This window comes from Mus caroli, unplaced genomic scaffold (genome assembly GCF_978045245.1).
Source record: "Mus caroli unplaced genomic scaffold, Mus_caroli_1 scaffold_2, whole genome shotgun sequence".
Taxonomy (NCBI): Eukaryota; Metazoa; Chordata; class Mammalia; order Rodentia; family Muridae; genus Mus; species Mus caroli.
In genome coordinates, this window is record NW_028227257.1 from 58,745,194 (window position 1) to 58,765,726 (window position 20,533).

The 20,533-nt window shown below is 42.5% G+C and overlaps 1 protein-coding gene across 2 annotated transcripts in view; it reads right to left on the minus strand.

The window, feature by feature from the left end:
* Positions 1-331: 331 nt before the first annotated feature.
* Wdr76 (WD repeat domain 76) overlaps positions 332-20,533 on the minus strand; it is a 33,427-nt gene continuing 13,225 nt past the window's right edge. For both annotated transcript variants that reach the window (XM_085834513.1, XM_085834512.1), the window contains exons 5-13: positions 19,179-19,308; positions 18,457-18,558; positions 18,315-18,358; positions 16,391-16,544; positions 14,010-14,165; positions 10,944-11,158; positions 9,677-9,829; positions 8,204-8,257; positions 332-2,858 (exon numbers count right to left, since the gene is read on the minus strand). In XM_085834513.1, coding sequence (XP_085690639.1) covers positions 2,597-2,858; positions 8,204-8,257; positions 9,677-9,829; positions 10,944-11,158; positions 14,010-14,165; positions 16,391-16,544; positions 18,315-18,358; positions 18,457-18,558; positions 19,179-19,308 — 1,270 coding nt within the window. In that variant the 3' untranslated portion in view covers positions 332-2,596. The remainder of the gene's footprint in view (positions 2,859-8,203; positions 8,258-9,676; positions 9,830-10,943; positions 11,159-14,009; positions 14,166-16,390; positions 16,545-18,314; positions 18,359-18,456; positions 18,559-19,178; positions 19,309-20,533) is intronic.

The window sequence follows — 20,533 nt, forward strand, 5'->3', positions numbered from 1 at the left end:
GGTAGACCAGACTGCCCAAGTGATAGGATTAAAGTCCTGTGACACCACACTAAACTTAGATATTTTTTTTTTAACCTTTGTGTTAATCTTATGTGTTATGAGTGTTCTGCTTGCATGTATGCTTGCATACCATGTGTATGCAAGACCTGCAGAGACCAGAGGGCGGCACTGCATCCCTGAGAACTGGAGCTGCACTGGGTTCTGAGCCACCCAGTAGGTGCTGCTGCGGATACAATTTGGGTCGTTTGAAAAAGTAGTGCCCTTAACTGCTGAGCCTCTAGATTTCTAATTATAAAGATTACTCAAAGACATCATTTAAGGAAAATCCACATCACTTTATTTCTCTGACGTATAATTGAGTATTCCTTTTTACAATCCAAACATACTGCTTAAGCTATTTATTTATAAATCCTTCAGTAGTAACTTTGGCAAATAACAATGGAAAAATGTTGAGTACACTGTGACACCAGGCCACTGATTCAGCAGAATATATATAAACATATATCGTATATACATATATGCATATGAAGCTAAGTTTTATTTTAAAGTACTCTAAAAAATAAAACTACCATAATTTTACTTTGTGTGCTTTTTTAATCTGGGGAGAAGGGAAGGTGAGCCACATTGGCCTTGAATTTGCTATGACCTGAGGTTGGCCTTGAACTTCTGATTCTCCTGCTTCTACTTCTCAAGTGCTAGGGTGGAGTAAGAATTCTAGAATTTTGGTTTCTTTAAAAAAAAAAAAAAAAAAACAAAACACAGAACTATAAGAATATGTTGTTCTAATCCTAGGTGTGGGATATGTCCACAGCAGCTGACTATGATTTGCATTGTGCTCTAGCAGAGCCGTGGTTTTGCCAGCTATAGATAATTTCTTGAATTGCATGTCATTTGGAATTCTGGGAACTTTTCAGAGGGTATATAAATGTGGGGGCCCCAAGAAGGATTGTTAGTGGTTATTGGCTGCTGGGGGGGGGGGAGTGTTGGTTAGTTACTGTTTGTTAATAGTCATGATCAAAGAAGAAACAAAAGGAAAAAGAATTAGACTGGATAGAAGTGGCACCCAACACTGGGACTCAATAAATTCCACCTTAGGACTGTAGCTGGTCTTTACTACTTTGTGGAATTTTTTTTTGCCAACCGTTATCCACACTGCCCAGCCCTTCCCCCACCCCCACTCTCCCCAACACTGGATAACAGAGAGAGGAGGATAGAGGTAGAAGGGAAAGAAATAGGGGGAGGGGAGATCCCTGAATATAATTTCTTTCCTTTTGCTGCTTCTTTGACAAATCATAGCCAATCCCCCTGAACAACCAACAACACCCCACCCCGTCTACTGGGGGCTCTAGCATTTATATAACCTCTGAAAAGTTCCCAGAATTCCAAATGTCACGCATTTGCAGAAACTGTCTGCAGCTGGCACAACCACACCCTTACTACAGCATGGGGCAAATCACAGTCACCTGCCACAGACAATATGAAGCAGCCCTATAATGTGGGATTAAAACAAAAACAGTCTTATATTTCTGTGTTTTTAAATATATCAAAACTCTAAAATTTTCATGTGAAAAGCTACAAACCCCTCATCTGGAGCCCAGTCTGTACTCACTAGAAAACAGGATAATGGTGCAAGGTCAAACAGTGCTGTCCTGGCCCATGTCAGGAGCTGCCCAGAGGCAGGGGACAGAGCGAGCTCCAAGCAGACCAGAGTCAAAGCAGCCAACTGTTCTCCAGTGAATATCATGAGATTTCAAGAAAAAATGAGCTGAGATACAAGGACCCCCCAAAAAAGTTCTTAGCTTATAAAACTAAGTTCTGGCTGGGCATGGTAGTACACACCTATAGTCCTAGCACTTGGAAAAGTGAGGCAGAAGGACTAAGTTCAAAGCTAACCTGGGCTACATAGCAAGATCCAGTCTCAAGAATGACGCAAAACAAACATTTAAGTTTCAAAGGTGGGGTATGAGTCAACTGTAGAATACTTGTCTAGCATGTGACAGTCTCTGGGATTCAATAATGTTTCATAATTAGTCTTAGATGGTCTTTCAGGACCTAGTCCAGTGTTGAGAAATAATTATTCACCCCAAGCTAAATAAATAAGTCACAGATCTATAGATTACTATTGCATCAAAATAGTTTCATTCTGCCACAAAAGATTAATAACGACCACTGAAAGCTTTGTAATTTGATAGAATTTTGCAAAATACAGCCTAATTAAAGGTGTTGAAAGATGCCAAGTGCTCTGGAACATGCCTGAGATATTAGCACTCAGGAGGTCGGGGCAGGAGGCTCATGAGGTCTAGGTCATCCTTGGCTACAGAGTCTGAGGCTAGCCTGTGCTATACAAGATCCTAACTCAAAACAATCAAAAAGTACATGAAAACACCCGTTTCTGCCCTAGGTCTCTCCCTCATCCTCTAGAAATGGCCTTCAAGTTCCTCCCTTGCTAATATTACATTCTGTGTGGAGGTCTCACTGAGAAAGCAGTGTTATATTTACTAACTATAACACGTGACCAAACAGATGCACTAAGCTGAGTCTCTAGGTTCCCTAGCTACAGAACAAGTTGAACAATTTGTTGAATCTATCCAATAACTCAGGTTTCTTGATGCATAAAAACATGTAACTTGCCACTGGAATTACCTCCAGCCAGGATATATCGTGTAGGATGCACAGCACTGAGGGAACACACAGATACAAGACATTCTCCCCAAAGTGAATGCACATTCTTTCCCGACTCGTGGAAGACTTCCACCCGTCGTGGGTGGTCCATGCTACCAACTATGAAGCAATCTTCTTGTTTAGGGTCCCACACAGCCTGGAACCTCGTTAGCCATCTCCCAGTGATAGTGTTGTGCCTAGTAGAGAAAAAAAAAAAAAAAAAACCAGTGTGTTTACTTTTATGTGTTAAATAACTCAAAGTAGCACAGAGAGAAGATTAAAAGCAAAACTCAGTGTAGAAATAACTCCCGATGCCTGCATGGTACTCTTTTTCTGGACCTGGAGAGATGGCTCAGTAGCCAAAAACACTTACTGGTGTAGCAAAATGACCTTAAACTTCTGATCCCCCTGCCTCCACCTCCCAGGTAAGGAGATTATAGGCATATACCACACTGGGAATCAAACCAAATCAAAGCCAGCAGCTCCTGTTTATCAGGCAAGTGCTCTACCAACTGAGCCGCATCACCATCCCTACAACAGTACCTTTCCTATTCACTGTTCTATACACACAGAGAACCCAACAACAATTATATAACCAACAAACTGAATAACCTAGAAGAGGAGGACAAACTCCTGGGGAACACAACTTGCCAAGACTGACCCTAAAGAATAAAAAATATTAATTCATTGATAACTAGTTAAGAGGACTCAAACACATAGACACTAAGGGAGGAGAGGCAGAGAGAGAGAGATTTAAAAATAAGTTTCCATAATATTAGTTTTTCTTTTTCTGTTTGAGACAGGATTTCACTCTGTAGCCTGGAAAATGGCATGTAGCTCAGTCTCACTCCAACTGTAGCCATCTTCCCCCCTCAACCTCCCAATGCGCAAAGACAGACACAAGTATCTTCAACCTGGGGTGTAGCTCACTTGGTAGAGTGCTTATGTATCATACACTGTTTTTAAATGTAGAATATAAATATCAACAAACATAAAAAAAAATATATAAGTAATATACATATAACTATTTTTAAAAGCAGCTGCTACAACACTCACAGTTAACACATCCAAAAACAAAATGAAAAAAAGAGGCCCCGCCAACCAGACATGGTGGTAGGCACCGATGCTCCCAGCACCAGGGAAGCGGAGTTGATCCAGCCTGGGCTACAGTGAGACTGAGTGAGACAGGGGGATAGAGGATTTTAAAACGTAGATGCCTCAGAAACAATCCTAACCTCGGACATGAAAAACTTGTATACAAAAAGACACAAAACACTGTTGAAAGAAATGGGGGGCTGAGCAACCACATAAAATACCAGCGACTGCCTGTAACCCCAGCCCTGGGAGGGGGAAACAGGAATGACTCCAGGGTCTTGCTGGCTCACCACTCCAGCCAGAACAGCATGCTCCAAGTCAACGAGAAGCCCTGTCAAAATTAAGATGGGGGCTGGTGAGATGGCTCAGTGGGTAAGAGCACCCGACTGCTCTTCTGAAGGTCCAGAGTTCAAATCCCAGCAACCACATGGTGGCTCACAACCATCCGCAACGAGATCTGGTGCCCTCTTCTGGAATGTCTGAAGACAGCTACAGTGTACTTACATATAATAAATAAATAAATCTTTAAAAAAAAAAAATTAAGATGGGAGCTGCACGTGGGACCTCAGCACTGAAACCAGGGGCAGGCAGAGCTCTTATCTACATAGCAAGTTCCAAGCCAGCCTGCCTCTAAGATAAATGGATGGATGGATGGACGGACAGACAGGCGGATGAATAGGATGGGGAGTAATATCTAGACCCTGCCAATCAACCAACCAATCAGAAAGAGGAAAATAGCCTCCAAACACACACAGCAGCAGCACACACTGCACACACAGCAAACAAAGCAATGATACAAAGGGAAAGACAGTCTGTGTTTATGGCTTAAAACTTAACACTAGCCGGGCGTGGTGGCGCACGCCTTTAATCCCAGCACTCGGGAGGCAGAGGCAGGCGGATTTCTGAGTTCGAGGCCAGCCTGGTCTACAAAGTGAGCTCTAGGACAGCCAGAGCTATAAAGAGAAACCCTGTCTCGAAAAACCAAAAAAAAAAAAAAAAAAAAAAAAACAAAACTTAACACTAAAGTATTCACACTACCCACGGGAATCTACAAATTCAATGCAATCACAATGTTATCTTTTTTTGGCAGAAATAGAATCAAAAATCTTAAGACTCATACCAAAATTCAAAAGACCCTAAGTAGCCAAAAATAATACTGAAGAAAATAACAAGAACCTGACACTTCATGACTTCAGACGCTCCAGCCTGACCATCGGACCTCAGTCCCCAGGACCGGCAATAGAGGAAAACCCACTCCTGAAAATCGCTCTAACCTACACACACGTGGCATTTTGTGCACCAACCTGTCTATACACACACAATAATAAATACTAAAATGTAGCCAGTTGTTGGCTGTACACGCCTCTAATCCAAGCACGCAAGAGGCAGAGGTAGGCTGATCTCTGAATTCAAGGCCAGCCTGGTCTACACAGTGAGTTCCAGGACAGCCAGTGCTATGCAGAGAAACCCTGTCTCAAAAAACAAAAACAAAACAAAACAAAACAAAAAACCCTGAACAGGGAAGAAAAAGAAAAAGGGAAAAAAAAAAACCCTCGGATTTTAAATGAACCAATTATGCCTGTTTTCATTTAAAAGGAGGTGGGGTGGGATGTTCTATGCCTTGATTGTGAACATTTGCACTCAGAAATCAGTATGTAAAGAAAGCATGCAGGAATTTCAGCAAATTTAAAATAACCTCGGGCTGGCACAGTGGCTCAGCGGGTGTACCTCAACTACAGTGTACTTATGTATAATAATAAATAAGTCTTTGGGCCGGAGCAAGCAGGGACTGAGCAAGCGTAATCTGACTGGAACAAGTGGCCAACCAAAGCAAGCAGAGGTCCTAAAAGTTCAATTCCCAACAACCACATGAAGGCTCACAACCATCTGTAAAGCTACATTGTACTCACATACATACATCTTTAAAAAAAAATAATAACATCAGGAAAAGCCAGTTATTTGTGTAAAATAACAATAACTCATTTTTAGTAAAATGATTTTCACAGTTCTCTGTTTTTTTGCATCAAGATTACAAGCCCAGTGTCTCTGAACTCGTGTTAACCCAATGTTTTCATGAAAGTTGGATGTTAGCAATAGAAATTAAAACCACCTGGCAATGAAGAGAGACAAATACGACATGTGACTTGGAGAGTTTTCTCCAAAAATAAACATGTAATCTTACTGAGTCCCAGGCCATCCTCCTGTCTCCACCCAACAGTGCTAAGGGCTCATGGGTACCTACCTGGCTCTCTTTTAAACATGTTTGTTGGGATTTGAACTCAGATCCTCATGATTACGCAGCACTCCTAACTGTTGAGCCATTTTTTTTTTTTAATATTTGTATATTTCATTTATGAGTACAATGTAGCTATCTTCCGACACACCAGAAGAGGGCATCCGATCCCATTACAGATGGTTGTGAGCCACCGTGTGATTGCTGGGAATTGAACTCGGGGCCTCTAGAAGAGCAGTCAGTACTTTTAACCTCTGAGCCATCTCCCCAGCCCCTGTTGAGCCAATTTTATGGCCTCTTAAATTCGTCCTTTTGAGAACTCCCCGTTATTAGCCCATTTATTGACTGGAAAGATTATTGTGGGCTTTCTGCTTTATTCTCTTGTATACAGTTTTTAATGGTTATTTAGTTCTTATATTCTAGACATTAACCCTGCCTGGCAGAGCTTTCTCTCTTGCAGGCTGTGCTATTAGGGCATTTTTTTTTAATTTCAAGTAATCACATCTGTTAATTCTTAGAGCTGAGGCAGGTGCTATATAGCCACTATATTGAGAGCTTCAGATCTGTGGTTTTATTCTAGCACATGCCTTTAATCGCAGCACTCAAGATACAGATGCAGACAGACCTCTATGAATTTAAGGCCAGCCTGGTCTACATATAGATTTTCAAGGCACCGGGGCTAGATAAATATCAACAGGTAAACAGACTAAATGTAGAACACACACACACACACAGACACACACAGGAAAACCATTCAGCTTTAAGGAATCCTGTCATCTGTAACAACACAAATGAGCCAGAAATAAGCAGGACATAGAAGGACAGGCAAGACATGACCTCACTTCCCTGTAGGATATAAAGGAAAGGCTAAGAACCTTCCCAGAGGCTGGTTCCTACCGCAGTGCTGGGGAGATGGTTGTGAAAGACTAAACTTTCAGAGAGCAGAAAGATTCAGGACATCTATTCTAGAACAAGAGTTAATAATAGGTTTTATATTTAAACTTTGTAAAGACTTACTTTTACCTGTGTGTGTATGTCAGTGTAAGAGTTTCCCAGGCTGAGCCGGGCATGGTGGCGCACACCTTTAATCCCAGCACTCAGGAGGCAGAGGCAGGCGGATTTCTGAGTCTGAGGCTAGCCTGGTCTACAAAGTGAGTTCCAGGACAGCCAGGGCTACACAGAGAAACCCTGTCTCGAAAAACCAAAAAAAGTTTTCCCTGTGTGTGCAGTGAGCACCATTAAAGGCCAGCTGGAGTTACAGCAGTCATGAGCTACCCTGACAACCACCAATAGGAGTGGATGGAGTTCCAGGCTAGCACACTTGCCAATCCAGTGTTTCCCCAAGTCAGTGAGTAGATTTTAAATGACCTCATTCGAGAAAACCCAGGGGAAGGAATGAGAGGTAGTGGACGTTAAACAGAATAGTTTAGCCATTCTATTTCAAAACATGCTATGTACGCGTCCTACACATTTCTATTTGTTAGTAAGTTAAATAAGGGCTGGGCATGGTGGCACGCACCTTTAATTTCAGCATTCAGGAGGCAGAGACAGAGGATGTCAGTGAGTTCAAGGCCACCCTGGTCTACACAGGGAACTCCTGAAGAGCTAGTGAGACCCTGTCTCAAATCAAAAACAAAAACAAAAGAAACAGATAAACTAAATCATAATATCTGAAAAATAAAAAGAATGGGCAAAAGCTATGAAGAAAGGGAACAAGCATGCTTAAAGTGCAGGTCCTGAAAACTGACACTGACAGAGCCACACCACGCAGGAACCCCAACTTCAAAGATGATAAAACAATGTGGAGAGAGACGCATGGCGTGTGGAGTAAAGTCCCATAAAGGAGTGGGTTCAAGAAGAAAGAGGCAACCAGACCACAGGGCAGAAAGGTGCAGAGGCCACGGAAGCTCAGAATAAATAGGCCCATCAAGAAGTCGCAGTCTCCTTGAAGTAGAAACACAGTGTAACTCAAGTGCAATACAGCCCTTAGCGTTGACTGAACAGAACCTCGGAGAGCACATGCCAAACAAGAGTCGGGCCACTGAGGCCTACAAGCAAGAGCTCCTCTGGACAGGACTGGAAATCAGCTCACAGCACAACACAAATCTAGGCCTATAGCCTCCCCTTGACAGCCACGTGCCTAGCGTGCACCTTCTATGTGCTGTGCTGCTCACAGCGTCCAGGACCTTGGGCACTCTGTGCACGGAGGCCTACCTGATGGTACTGAGGAGAGGAAGCTGGGAAGATATGGAGCTGCTGTCAAAGACCCTGCAAAATAAACGTTGAAAACAATTAGTCATGTTACTTAGATTCTCAAATCTTTCTGAAATAGTGTGTGTTTAAGATACCCATGATTCGGGCTGGAGAGATGGCTCAGTGGATAAGAGCACTGACTGCTCTTCCAGAGGTCCTGAGTTCAATTCCCAGCAACCACATGGTGGCTCACAACCATCTATTGGGAAGGGGGGATCTGGTGCCCTCTTCAGGCAGGTGGATGTATATGCAGCAGAGCACTCAGACATTAAAAAGAAATAAAATGTTTAAAATGTGTGGTACTGCCACATCAGCTTAGTATGTACTTGCAGAAAAACTATATTCAGATTCACAAATAAGCAACATTCATGAGGGCTGGCATATGTGGGAGGGAACAGCACAAACACTGCGTGCATGTACAGAAGCAGTCTTCCTCTGACTCAGTGAGAGCCTGGTAGCGATGGCAGCGTGCAAGAGGAGGACCCAGACTCCTCTACTGGGTAGGGAACATGGCAGAAAGAAGCCCACTTCTGTATCACATCCCGCTCCTTGCTCGCCCAGCTGACATAGAGCAATCAATCTCTTGGCACGAGAGCTTGTCTGGTTTGATTAATACTTAATGACTAGAGGTTTATATAGTAAGATAAACTCCGGAGTGTAAATGAATAAACAGGGATAAGCCATGGGAGTGGAAGCGGGTACGGGCTGCTATGCCCTCATAATAAGCACTGTGCCTCATCACCCAGGAGTGCTCACACACTCTGCCAGACACTAACTCTGCACCCAAAGACCTCCTGAGCCACACCCATGGGATACATTCAGTAGGTACTTGTTGAAGAAAAGAATTCCAGCTCTTGAGAAGTTGCAAATCTAAAACAAGATTGAGTATTCTTGAAGGGAACAGAATTGTCTCCCTTATAGGTGCATTAACGGTCTTCACATCTTTTTTCTGGGCTGTCAAGAAATAGGGAATACAAAAGCCTCTTTAACTTGACATTATTTTCTGTTTCTAAGTTCAACTGATTTAAATTGGTTTGGGGAAGGTTGCTATAGAAAATTACCAAAGCAAAAACCCTAAAACAACATCTACTATTAGCTTATGCAAAAGCATCATTTTTTGCTGTTTTCCACATGCCTGAACGGGGTTCTCCCACTTCCATTTAACACACTATTAAGGTAGATCCAGAACACCTGTAATCCCAGTGCTCAGGAAGCCATAGCAGCAGGGTCACAAGTTCAAAGCCAACCTAGAATACAGTAAGACACTGGAGGTGCAAGGGGGAGGGGGTAATGAGGAAGGGAGAGACTATAATACTGCAACACTAGTGATTCCATAGCAACAGCAGTAAACATAACTTCTAGTCTACAGACACCATTGCTGCAGTCTCTAAACTTGAGGTTCCTCTAGACACACTTTCAGTCTTCTTCGTTTACCTGAGCTTACAGTCAGCACATGTAGTCACCACTCTGTTACCAGTAACGGGGGAGAAATATGCAGAGGCAATGCTTTTTGAGTGCTCAGTCAAGGAGATCAGAGGCTGGCTTCCCCTGGACTTCAGGAACCTGGCATCGTAAACATGAACGTCCCTGGGACAGGAAGAGAAATTATCAGCCCATGTAGCAAGCCTATAAAGCAAAGCTAAGCCCAAGTTAGAAATGCAGAAGCCTACTACATTAAGAACATTTAAGACAAAACCCTCTAATCTATAAACTTTGCAGACAGTGAATGGCATAGAAAAATAAATAATAAATAAAACAAAGAAACAAAAGCAAGGTTATAGGTCACACACAGCTTTTCTGTTTATTATAAGTTTTCTTCTCATAAAAGTAGACAGAAGCACATTCAGTGCCAAAGAGACAGATGTGAGGGGTCAGACGTGAAGGGACAGGTGTGAAAGCATAGATGTGTGTTTCTCCAACAGTTTCTGTTTATTAAACCAAAAGAATTCCTGTAAAAAGCATTACACTCAAAACATTTCTATCAGTGTGACTAAGAAATTTACTTGTATGGCACAAAAGTCAGATGGGGATCAAATGGTATGCTCTACATCCCAACATTCAGAAGGCAGAGGTATATGGATTTCTGATTTCCAGGCCAGCCAGGGCTGCATAGTGAGATCTTGTCTCAAGAGAAAGAAAAAAAGAGGCGGGGCAGTGGTGGCACATGCCTTTAATCCCAGCACTTGGGAGGCAGAGGCAGGCGGATTTCTGAGTTCGAGGCCAGCCTGTTCTACAGAGTGAGTTCCACTGACAGCCTGTTCTACAGAGTGAGTTCCACGGATTTCTGAGTTCGAGGCCAGCCTGGTCTACAGAGTGAGTTCCAGAGAGAGAGAGAGAGAGAGAGAGAGAGAGAGGGAGAGAGAGAGAGAGAGAGAGAGAGAGAGAGAGAGAGAGAGAGAGAGGAAGAAGAAGGAGGAGGAGGAGGAGGAGGAGAAGGAGAAAAAGAAGAAAGAAGAAAAGAGAGAGAGACACAGAAAGCTGGCCAAAGATCTATGAAACTAAACCACATAGTTGTAACATGAAAAGGATTAAATCCTAACATTGTCTGCAGAGCACATCTCAAGCCTGACCTGGTCACAAAGCTATAACCCTTGAGAAGGTGAGGCAGGAGGATCAGCAGATTTCAAAGCAGACTGAGACAGAAAGTGGGACCCTGTCTCAAAACACAAAAACGGACAAACCTGTAAGAAAACAAGCATACCTCAATCCTGCTGTGACAAAATACTGTCTGGATAGTGGATGGACATGAACGGTTCTTATTTTTTCCAAAGATGAATTAAAAAACTTCTCATAAGAAGTTCCAGGTGTCCGTCTATCTACCAGTGACAAATGTCCATCCCAGTGTCCCACTAGCAGACTGGAGGAATCATTCAAGAAGTCAAAGGAGGACGGGCTGTTTCCCTCATTCCTGTACACCTACGGGAGAGGCAGCAGTCCTTAAAACACTGACTAGCAAGGTGGCTCGATGCATCAGTACTCAACACACAAGCTGACAATCTGAGTTCAATCCCTGGAACACCAGAAAAAGATGATGAGAGGCATACATCTGTACCCCCAGCTTGGCACCCTTACTATGGCAGAGGGTGGAGAGGAGGCTCCATCAGGCAGCCTGGCTTGCCAGCACACCAATACAAGCAGAAAGACACTACCTGGAAAGTGGGACAGCAACGACCAACTCCCCAATGATGTTCTCACACCTCTACAAGTAGCTTAGGCTGGCCTTGAACTCCTGACCCTCCCACATTCCCTTCCCAGGGGCTGGTATTACAGAAAACATTCTTTTAGAGAAAAACCAATGCTCCGCTGGAGAGGTGGCTCAGTGATTAAGAGCACATAGTGCTTTTTCAGAATTTCAGAAGTCCTGAGTTCAATTCCCAGCAACCACATGGTGGCTCACAACCATCTGTATTGGGGTCTGACGCCCTCTCCTGGTGTGACTGAAGAGTGGCAGTGTGCTCACATAATAAATCTTTTTTCTTTTTCTTTTTTAAAAAAAAGAAAGAAAGGAAGAAAAAAGAAAACCAATGCTCACATCCCAAGTGAGGGAGTTATGGAACACTTTACCAAGCAATGCCATTTACCTTGGATCATCTACACAGGAATACAAAGCAAAATGAAAACAGAGACTTGCCTGTGTCCATATCAGGACCACACACCAAATCTCTTAAAACTGAAAAACCCTCAGATCCAAATTTACTCCATGAAACTTAGCAGAAAAAGAACTGACTCTGAATTCTATAGAACTAAAATTATACCTTAATAGTAGTGGTTTTGCATCCAAGTGAAGTCTAGGAATATGACTAGATGTTCAATTCTAACTATTGTTGATAGAGGAATAAACTGATTAAAATTCCTTCGTTGTTGTGGTTGTGTCTTTGTTTTTGAAAAATGGTCCCTCAGTAGCCTAGGCTGGCCTCAAACTCAAGATACACAATTGAGGAGGACCTTGAACTGCTGAGACACATGCATATGCCACCATACCAATCTATGTGGCACTGAGGGTGGAACTCAAGGCCTTGTCCCTGCTCCACCTACTGAGCTACATCCCTAGCGGAGATTAAAATTCTTCACAGCTAATAAAGCTATATCAAAATGTTTCATTTTCAAAGCTGGGCACGGTGGCTCACACCTCACGTGGGAGGCAAAGCAGATGGATCTCTGAGAGTTTGAGGACAGTATAGTTCTACATAGTGAGGCCCTGTCTCAAAAACGCCAAAAAATTTGTCTTAATTAATATTTGTTTTACTCAATTCTGATGTCACTAAGAGGCAAGTTGTTTGCTACAATGTTTGTGATGGCTAACAGGTTCAGAAGTACAAGCCTGTCATCCTGGCTTCAAAGACTGAGAGAAATCACACGTCCAAGCCAACATACACAGCATGGCAAGGCTGCCTCAAAAGCCAATGCAAACTTAAAGAGCTTTAAGAGCTTTATTAGTTTGCTGCATATGGGTAGTTTGCTTGGATGGACTCATGAAGACCACATGCAAGCCTGGGACCCAAGCTGGCCAGAAGATGGTACCCGATCTCCTAGAAGTGGAGGTAAGATGTTTGTGAGCCACCATGTAGGTACAACAACCTACACCTGGGTCCTCTGGAAGGGCAGCCACCGACCATTGAGCCATCTCTCCAGGCTCTGCATACCAATTTTTTATGTGGGTCCTAGGGATTGAACTCAGGTCTTCATGGTTATACGGCAAGCACTTTTACAAGTAAACTATCTTTTTAAAATAGTTAATGAAAGGTTTGAATACCAGCACTCAGGGAGGCAGAGACAGGCGACACAGTAAATTCCAGGACAGTCAGGACTACAGAGAAAGAACTTGTCTCAAAAAGAAGCCTAAAAGATTCCTTCAACTGTTCTTTCTTCTTTTCCTTTTCTACCATGGTGGAAATCAAGCACAGGGATGCATGCATGTTAAGCAAGCTCCAAATAGTCTCAGACAGCATCTGCTTCATCTTACTGGTGTGGGTAATCTCTTCAGCATGTATGTTAAAGCTGTTCTGGGAGGGCAGAGGTGGGAGTGTCCCTCAGTTGGCAGAGCATTTACCGGGATGCATAAATCCCTGAATTTGATCCTCAGGACAGCATAAGCCAGTCACCATGGTGCATACCTACAGAATCAGAGCATTTGGGAAATGGAAGCAAGGAGATCAAAAGTTCAAGGTTATTCGTGACTATATAAGGAGTTTCAGGCCAGCAAGAATATATGAGACTTTTTTTTTAAATGAGGTTTGGCTCAACAATAGTAGATCTCTTATCTAGCATACTCTTCGCTCTAGATGCAATCTCTAGCACAAAATGAATATGCACAAAGCTGAAGCCTAGAAACACAACAGCACTCTTACAATAAAATGGTTATATAACAAGAATATGGTGACACATGCCCATACTATAGTTGCAGACATCTGGGGCAGAGGCTGGAGGATGACCAATCAGTTCAAGTTCAGCCTAGGCTTCTTGGCCAGACCCTACCTCATAAAAAACAAAAAGCAAAAATAATTACCTATCCACACTAATTAAATTTAACTTTCATAACACTGTAATGAAAATAACTGAAAATAATTCTTCATAGCTAAGGAAACTAAGGCACAGAAGTTAAGAAACTTACGAAGGTCACACAACTGGTACCAGACGGTCTGGGACTTGAGTCAGTCCCTAAGCTGAACCACAGTTCTCTCAACGTGACACAGGAATCACTGTGGCATGTGATAGATAATCCAGAATGTCATCTGATGCCAGGTCGCAAATACATTAGCATAATTACCTCCTCAAACACAGCACTGGAAAAATCACCACATCGCAGTGTGCCATCATAGCTCAGGGACAGTAGGTGGGCTGGGTTGGTGGGTGAGAAGGAGAGGCAGCTAACATACCGACTGTGAGCATAGAACACGTACATCGCATCTTCACTCTGCTGGGTCTGGAACAAAGTCAGGATGAGGAAGACACAACTAGGGAAAGGAGTGGTGGTTGCTGTCTCGCTATCATTGAAGGATCTACATCGGAATCACACTCTGTCGGTACTAACTCTCAATGTGGTCACTCTCCCAGACAAGCAGCACCAGTAACATTTTATAATCGTGTGTGTGCAACAACATGCCCTCATAGATGCCAGGATGCACATATGTCAGAAGACACCTTGAGTCTGTTCACTCCTTCCACCATGTTGAGTTCTGGGTTCAAGCATGTGAGTTCACTAGACAAGCATCTTTACGTCTGAGCATCTCACAGGACTAGAACTAACAACTTTGTACTGAAATTCTTCGCTTCTGAACATTCAGTTTAAAAATGCCAATGCACAGCTGGGCAGTGGTGCCGTACGCCTTTAATCCCAGCACTTGGTAGGAAGAGGCAGGTGGATTTCTGAGTTCGAGGCCAGCCTGGTCTACAGAGTGAGTTCCAGAACAGCCAGGGCTATACAGAGAAACCCTGTCTCAAAAAAACCAAAAAAAAAAAAAAAACCAAAAACCAAAAAAACAAAAAAAGCCAATCCACAGTCACATTAATTCCACATGTCCAGCTAGTTATAACAAATTTATTTATAAAAAATAAATAAATAAATAATTAAAAAAAAAACCTATGGCTTCTACCAGCAGACGGCTGAGAAAAGAGGGTCACTTTAGCTTATTGGTGGCAAGGGGGACTGCTAAAGCTAGTCCAAGCAACATGGCAACAAGGCCAGTCTGGTCTGGTCAACACAGCAAGTTCCAGGGACATCCAAGAACTATACATGTTAGGCAAGCATCCTACTGAGATTCATCACCAACCCCTCCATTTACTTAGATAGGTAGATATATATATATATATATATATATATATATGTGTGTAAAATCAAAAGAAGTTCTAGACTCAGGAGTTGAAATTTAAGGCATAAATAAGTGCTGTGACTGTAGTTCAGTTGGTAGAGTATTTGCCTCGCGTGCTGGAAGTTCTGGAATGAAAAAGACTCCTAAGAGCCTGCATGCATGTTGATGTGAGTATCCGGTACAGGGGGAAGCCAGGAGGTATTGTATCCTCTGGAACTGCAGTTACAGATGTTGTGAGCTGCCATGTGAATGCTGGGAATAGAACCCATGTCCTCTGGAAGAACAGTAAGAGCTCTTAACAGCTGAGCGAGTGTCCAGCCCAGGATCATCAATTCTTTTGCCAAGCTCTACATACATACATACATACACACACACACATCACACGCAAGCATGTGTACGCACTCATGAACATTAAAAAATAAAACAGTCTAGAGAGATGACTCAGTACCCACGTGTCTTCTCACAACTGTCTGACACTCTAGTTCCAGAAGATCCAACACGCTCTTCTGGCTTCTGTGAGCACCAGTTATGGAATACAATACAGACATACATGCAAGGAAAAAAAACACCCATATATAAAGTGTTTTTAATTAAAAAATAAAAATAAGCCAGGCAGTGGTGGCACACGCCTTTAATTTAATCCCAGCACTTGGGAGGCAGAGGCAGGCAGAATTCTGAGTTCAGGCTAACCTGGTCTACAGAGTGAGTTCCAGGACAGCCAGGGCTATACAGAGAAACCCTGTCTCGAAAAACTAAGAGAGAGAGAGAGAAAGAGAAAGAGAAGAGAAAAGGTTAGTTAAAAAATAAAAATAAATGTGAAGAAAAAAAATCTTTTAGCTGGGCATGTCACAGGCCTTTGATCTCAGCACTTGGGAAGCAGAGGCAGGCAGAACTCTGTGATTTCATAGCCTGCTTGGTCTACAGAACTGTCTCACAAAAAGAAAAAAGAAAAAAAAGAAAAAAGAACAAAGAAAAAGAAAAGAAAAAAAGGAAACCTTAAAAAATTCACCACAAATATGGAGGAAGACTTAACATTCAGATCCTATCAGACCCTATTTTGAACATAATTTTAAAACTCAGAGTTTTCATGTGATTTTCACATACACATTTAATGTCTCTGCCAGATAATTATGCCCAGATGGCTAGATATTCAAGCTAAAAGTGCTAAAGTTCTACAAAACAATTTTAAACTCTACCCGATTTCTAAAATTTAAAATCATAAAGCACAAAACTACAAATCTCAAGTGACATTTATAAATAAATGTTCTAGGCTATTTCTTTCACACATTTCTGTCAAGCAGACTTTAGATAACTTCCAAAAGGTAGTACAACAACTTACCAAATCCCAAAGTCCAATTTGTCCAGACTTGGCCCCAGCTGCTACCAAGGTTCTCACTTCTGATGGGTGGAGGGCCACAGAGGAGATTGCTCCTTTGGTCACCTTACGAACAGTAGCCTCACTGATGACCATTCCACTTAAATTGGCTTTATAGCTACAAAAATTGGTAAGTTAAATATTAAAACAACCGGCTGGGCATGGTGGCGCATGCCTTTAATCCCAGCACTCGGGAGGCAGAGGCAGGCAGATTTCTGAGTTCGAGGCCAGCCTGGTCTACAGAGTGAGTTCCAGGACAGCCAAGGTTACACAGAGAAACCCTGTCTCGAAAAAAACAAAAATAAATAAACAACCTCAACAGTCCAAGAAAGTAAAAAAATAACTTTTTCCTTATGATAATGAAAAAATGTACAAGGTAAATACTGGCAAATATCCAACTCCCAGGTGACAAAAGAAAACAAAGTCATCAAGGTAATTATTTTTCAATTATAAAATTAACTTTGATTATTTTAATGATGACAGAAAGCCTCAGGCGGCTATAGTTAAATCCGACATGCTTGTCCTGGAGACACAGCTTGGCAGAGGCAGCCACTGAGGGTCCGCACTCTCAGCCCTTGTCCTGCTAGTAGCATGTACTACAAGTCCATAAATGATTTTTAGAAAAACAGTTTAGGGAACTGATTCAATAGTGTATAGTAAAAGCCATAAGGATGTCCCCAATGCATGGCTCACTAGTCCCATGTCTGGAACTCTAACCAACAGGCTATTAGCATATATGCACATACACACGCACACACAAACTAAACAGAAACTAACTCCAAACACCAAATGGGCAGGAGAAAGTGTGATGTAGTAACTGTGCAGACGCCCGACAAGGGCACAGTGTGGAAGTATATACACATTAGAGTTACACAGAACGTACACAATGTATTTAAATAAAATGTGAATTCCTGTATTCAGCACTGAGTATATACCATATGCCAAGCAGTCATAGGGCTGAGATAAACTCTGCCTTCATAAAGCTTCCACCCAGTGCCAGGCCAGGCCTATTGCTGCAGGTTATACCTCAGCAACTTCAGAAGTGAGGACTGCAAAGCCAAGGCCTGACTGCATGCAGGTGTTAATACTGATTTTCAACATGACACAATTTAGAATCACTTGACCATCTAAGGTCCAATAGGCCTGGGGAATGTCTGTAGAGAATTATCTTGATTGAGGTGGGAAGATGCACCCACTGTAGTTTGATCTATTCCCTAAGCAGAGAATCCTGAACTGTGTAAGAGGAGAGAAAAGGCGGGGTATGATGATGCACAATACAATGTGGCCTGGACAACTTTGTGGTACTTCATAGAGAGATGGAGAGATGGCTCAGGGGCTAAGGGCAGTCGCTATTCTTCACCCACAAGGCAGCTTACAATCAGTTTCCAGGGATTCAGCTTACTCTGCCAGCCTCTGTAGGCACCAGACACATGCAGTGTGCCCTTATGTACAGGTGGGCAAAACATTCATACTCATAAGTATTTCAGATACAGAGCCAGGTGTGGTGACAAACACATTTAATCCCAGAAGACAGAGCAGAGGGGAGGGAGGCAGAGAGAGCTCTGTGAGGTTGAGGCTAGCCAGAATACACAATGAGACTGTCTCAATAAAGTAAAAAAAAGAATAAAATATGCCTAAAATAGGGCTAGACACATAGTTCAGTGGTACAGCACTTGCCTAGTACACTGTAGGCTTTAGTTCAATCCCTGACACTACAGAGAAAGCAAGCAAGCAAACCATTGTTAGCATAGAAATAGTAGGGATGATTTTTTTCACGTCTTTCAAGGTTTCCTATAATAGTATCCATTACTGCTTTTATACTGCAAGCATCTCAAAAAATATAAAACAAAGGTCAAAAGTAAAGCAAAGCCAAGGAATTTTAACTTACCTTTTAATACTAGACAGGCCCTTCTTGGTCTTCTCATTACTTGTCTACAACATTACAAGAGACCAAAGGGCTAAGTGAATATGCATACATGAAATTTCCTTAGTACATGATCCTAAAAGCCATAAGCCATCCCAAGTGATACCTGGCTCATCTCTGCCCATGTCTTCAAAGATGCTTTCAACAGTTCACTGCTGTCATCTTGGTTTTCAGGAATCATTTCTAAGGGTCCAGGAGGTAACAAAGGCTATCAAAAAGAAAAGGCAAACCATGGTTTGTCCTAGAATGTAAACTGAGAAGGGATAGGGGCTCAGTCCTCATTGTCACTACTTTCCTTTCAGCACCAGAAACTGTGGTATACCACAGTCATTCAAAATGGTTGGGTGTCACACAGTGCACTGTGGTACCCACCTGTAATCCCAGAATTCAGGAGGATGAAGCAGGGATCATGAGTTTCAGACTAGCCTCAGTTACACAGTAATCCCCTAGAAAAACATCTTCCAAAATTAATGCCAAGGAAGGCCTGAGATGACTCTCATGTGGCAGAATGCTCGCCTAGTGAGCCTGACACAAACCGGCTACCGTGGATTTCACCTCCAACCCCAACACTGGGACCCACATTTTTTAAATGTGAAAACTGAAGCTCACGAAGAGCAAGTGATTTGCCCAAACTCCACAATTCCTGCAGAGAAACAAACTATTACCCAGAATTAACAACTCTAAAGCCTTATTAAGCCATATAATATTCAAGTATTAAATCAATAAAATTGAAACAAAACAAAGATCCACTAGTATAATTTCAAATACTTGACACCATTCTTCAGATTCTGATTAAGCTAAATGCACTTCGTTTATATTTTTTCTTACATTTTCTTCTTCTTCTACTAATGTTGGCTGTGTTGGAGATGCTGGTAATGAAACTCCCAAAGGGTCTACTTTCAACAACCGCATGGACCTTCGACATCCAATTTCATTTTCTTTCTTCTTGGGCCTCTTTCTAAAGGAGTGGAGGAAATACTCATGCTTTTCTCGCTGAATAGTAAAATGCACTTAGCAACTTTAAAAAATCTTTTTAAATTTATTTTTATGGCTATCTTGGGTGTTCCTGTGGAAGCTGATGTATACCATGTGTGTGCCTGCCTGGTACCCAAGAAAGCCAGGGGCATCCAGTCATGTGGAATTGGAGCTACAGATGCTAGTGAGTCACTTCTGTGGGCTCCGGGACCGAGGGGAACAATGTGTGCTCCTGACTACTTAGCCCTCTCTCCAGTCCTGTACTTAGTAATTTAAAGGAATGAACATCTAAGAATGTGTACCAGAGGTATAATCACACATTTTATATATAAATATACAAAGCTGCACTGTCATACTCGAGTGTGTTTGTGTGCTTATTTGTACGTGAACCATATACATATAGTGCCCAAAGAGATCAGAAGAGGGTGTTAAATATCCTGGAACTGGAATTACAACCAGTAGTTAGCCTCCCAATGTAATTGCAGGGAATCAGACCTGAGTGTTCTATAGGAGTGTCAAGTACTCTTACCACTGATCTATCTCTTGGGCAGCACTGATTTTAATAAAGTCTCAAAATAACCTAAACTAAAAAGCTTAACACAATGAAGTTGAGAGCCATTAAACAAAACATACCATATATATCTAATAGAATAATGTCAGATGCCAGGCAGTGGTGGTGCATGCATGCCTTTAAGCCCAGCCAGCACTTGGAAGGCAGAAGCAGGCAAGTTTCTGAGAGTTCCAGGCCAGCCTGGTCTACACAGGGAGTTCTAGACAGCCAAGGCTACACAGAGACACCTTATCTCAAACAATGCCATGCATAGTGGCTCACACTTATAACCCAGCAATCATAAAGACAGGAAGATTTCCATTAGTTAGAAACCAGCCTGTAAGCTACACAGTGAGTTCCAAACACCCTGAGATACACTGTAGGCCCCTGCCCATTTTTCCTTGAGACAGGGTTTCTCTGTGTAAGCCTTGCTGTCCTAGAGCTCACTCTGTAGACCAGGCTGGTCTCAAACTTATAGAGATCTGCCTGCCTCTCTCTCCTGAGTGCTTCCTGGGATTAAAGGTCTGTTCCATCACTACAAAGCTGCGGGAGACCCTTTCTCGAGGAAAACACAAAACAAAACAAAACAAAACAACTAGGGCCAGAGAAAATGGCTCAGTGGTCAAGAGCATTTGTTCATGCAGGAGGCCTGGCTCAC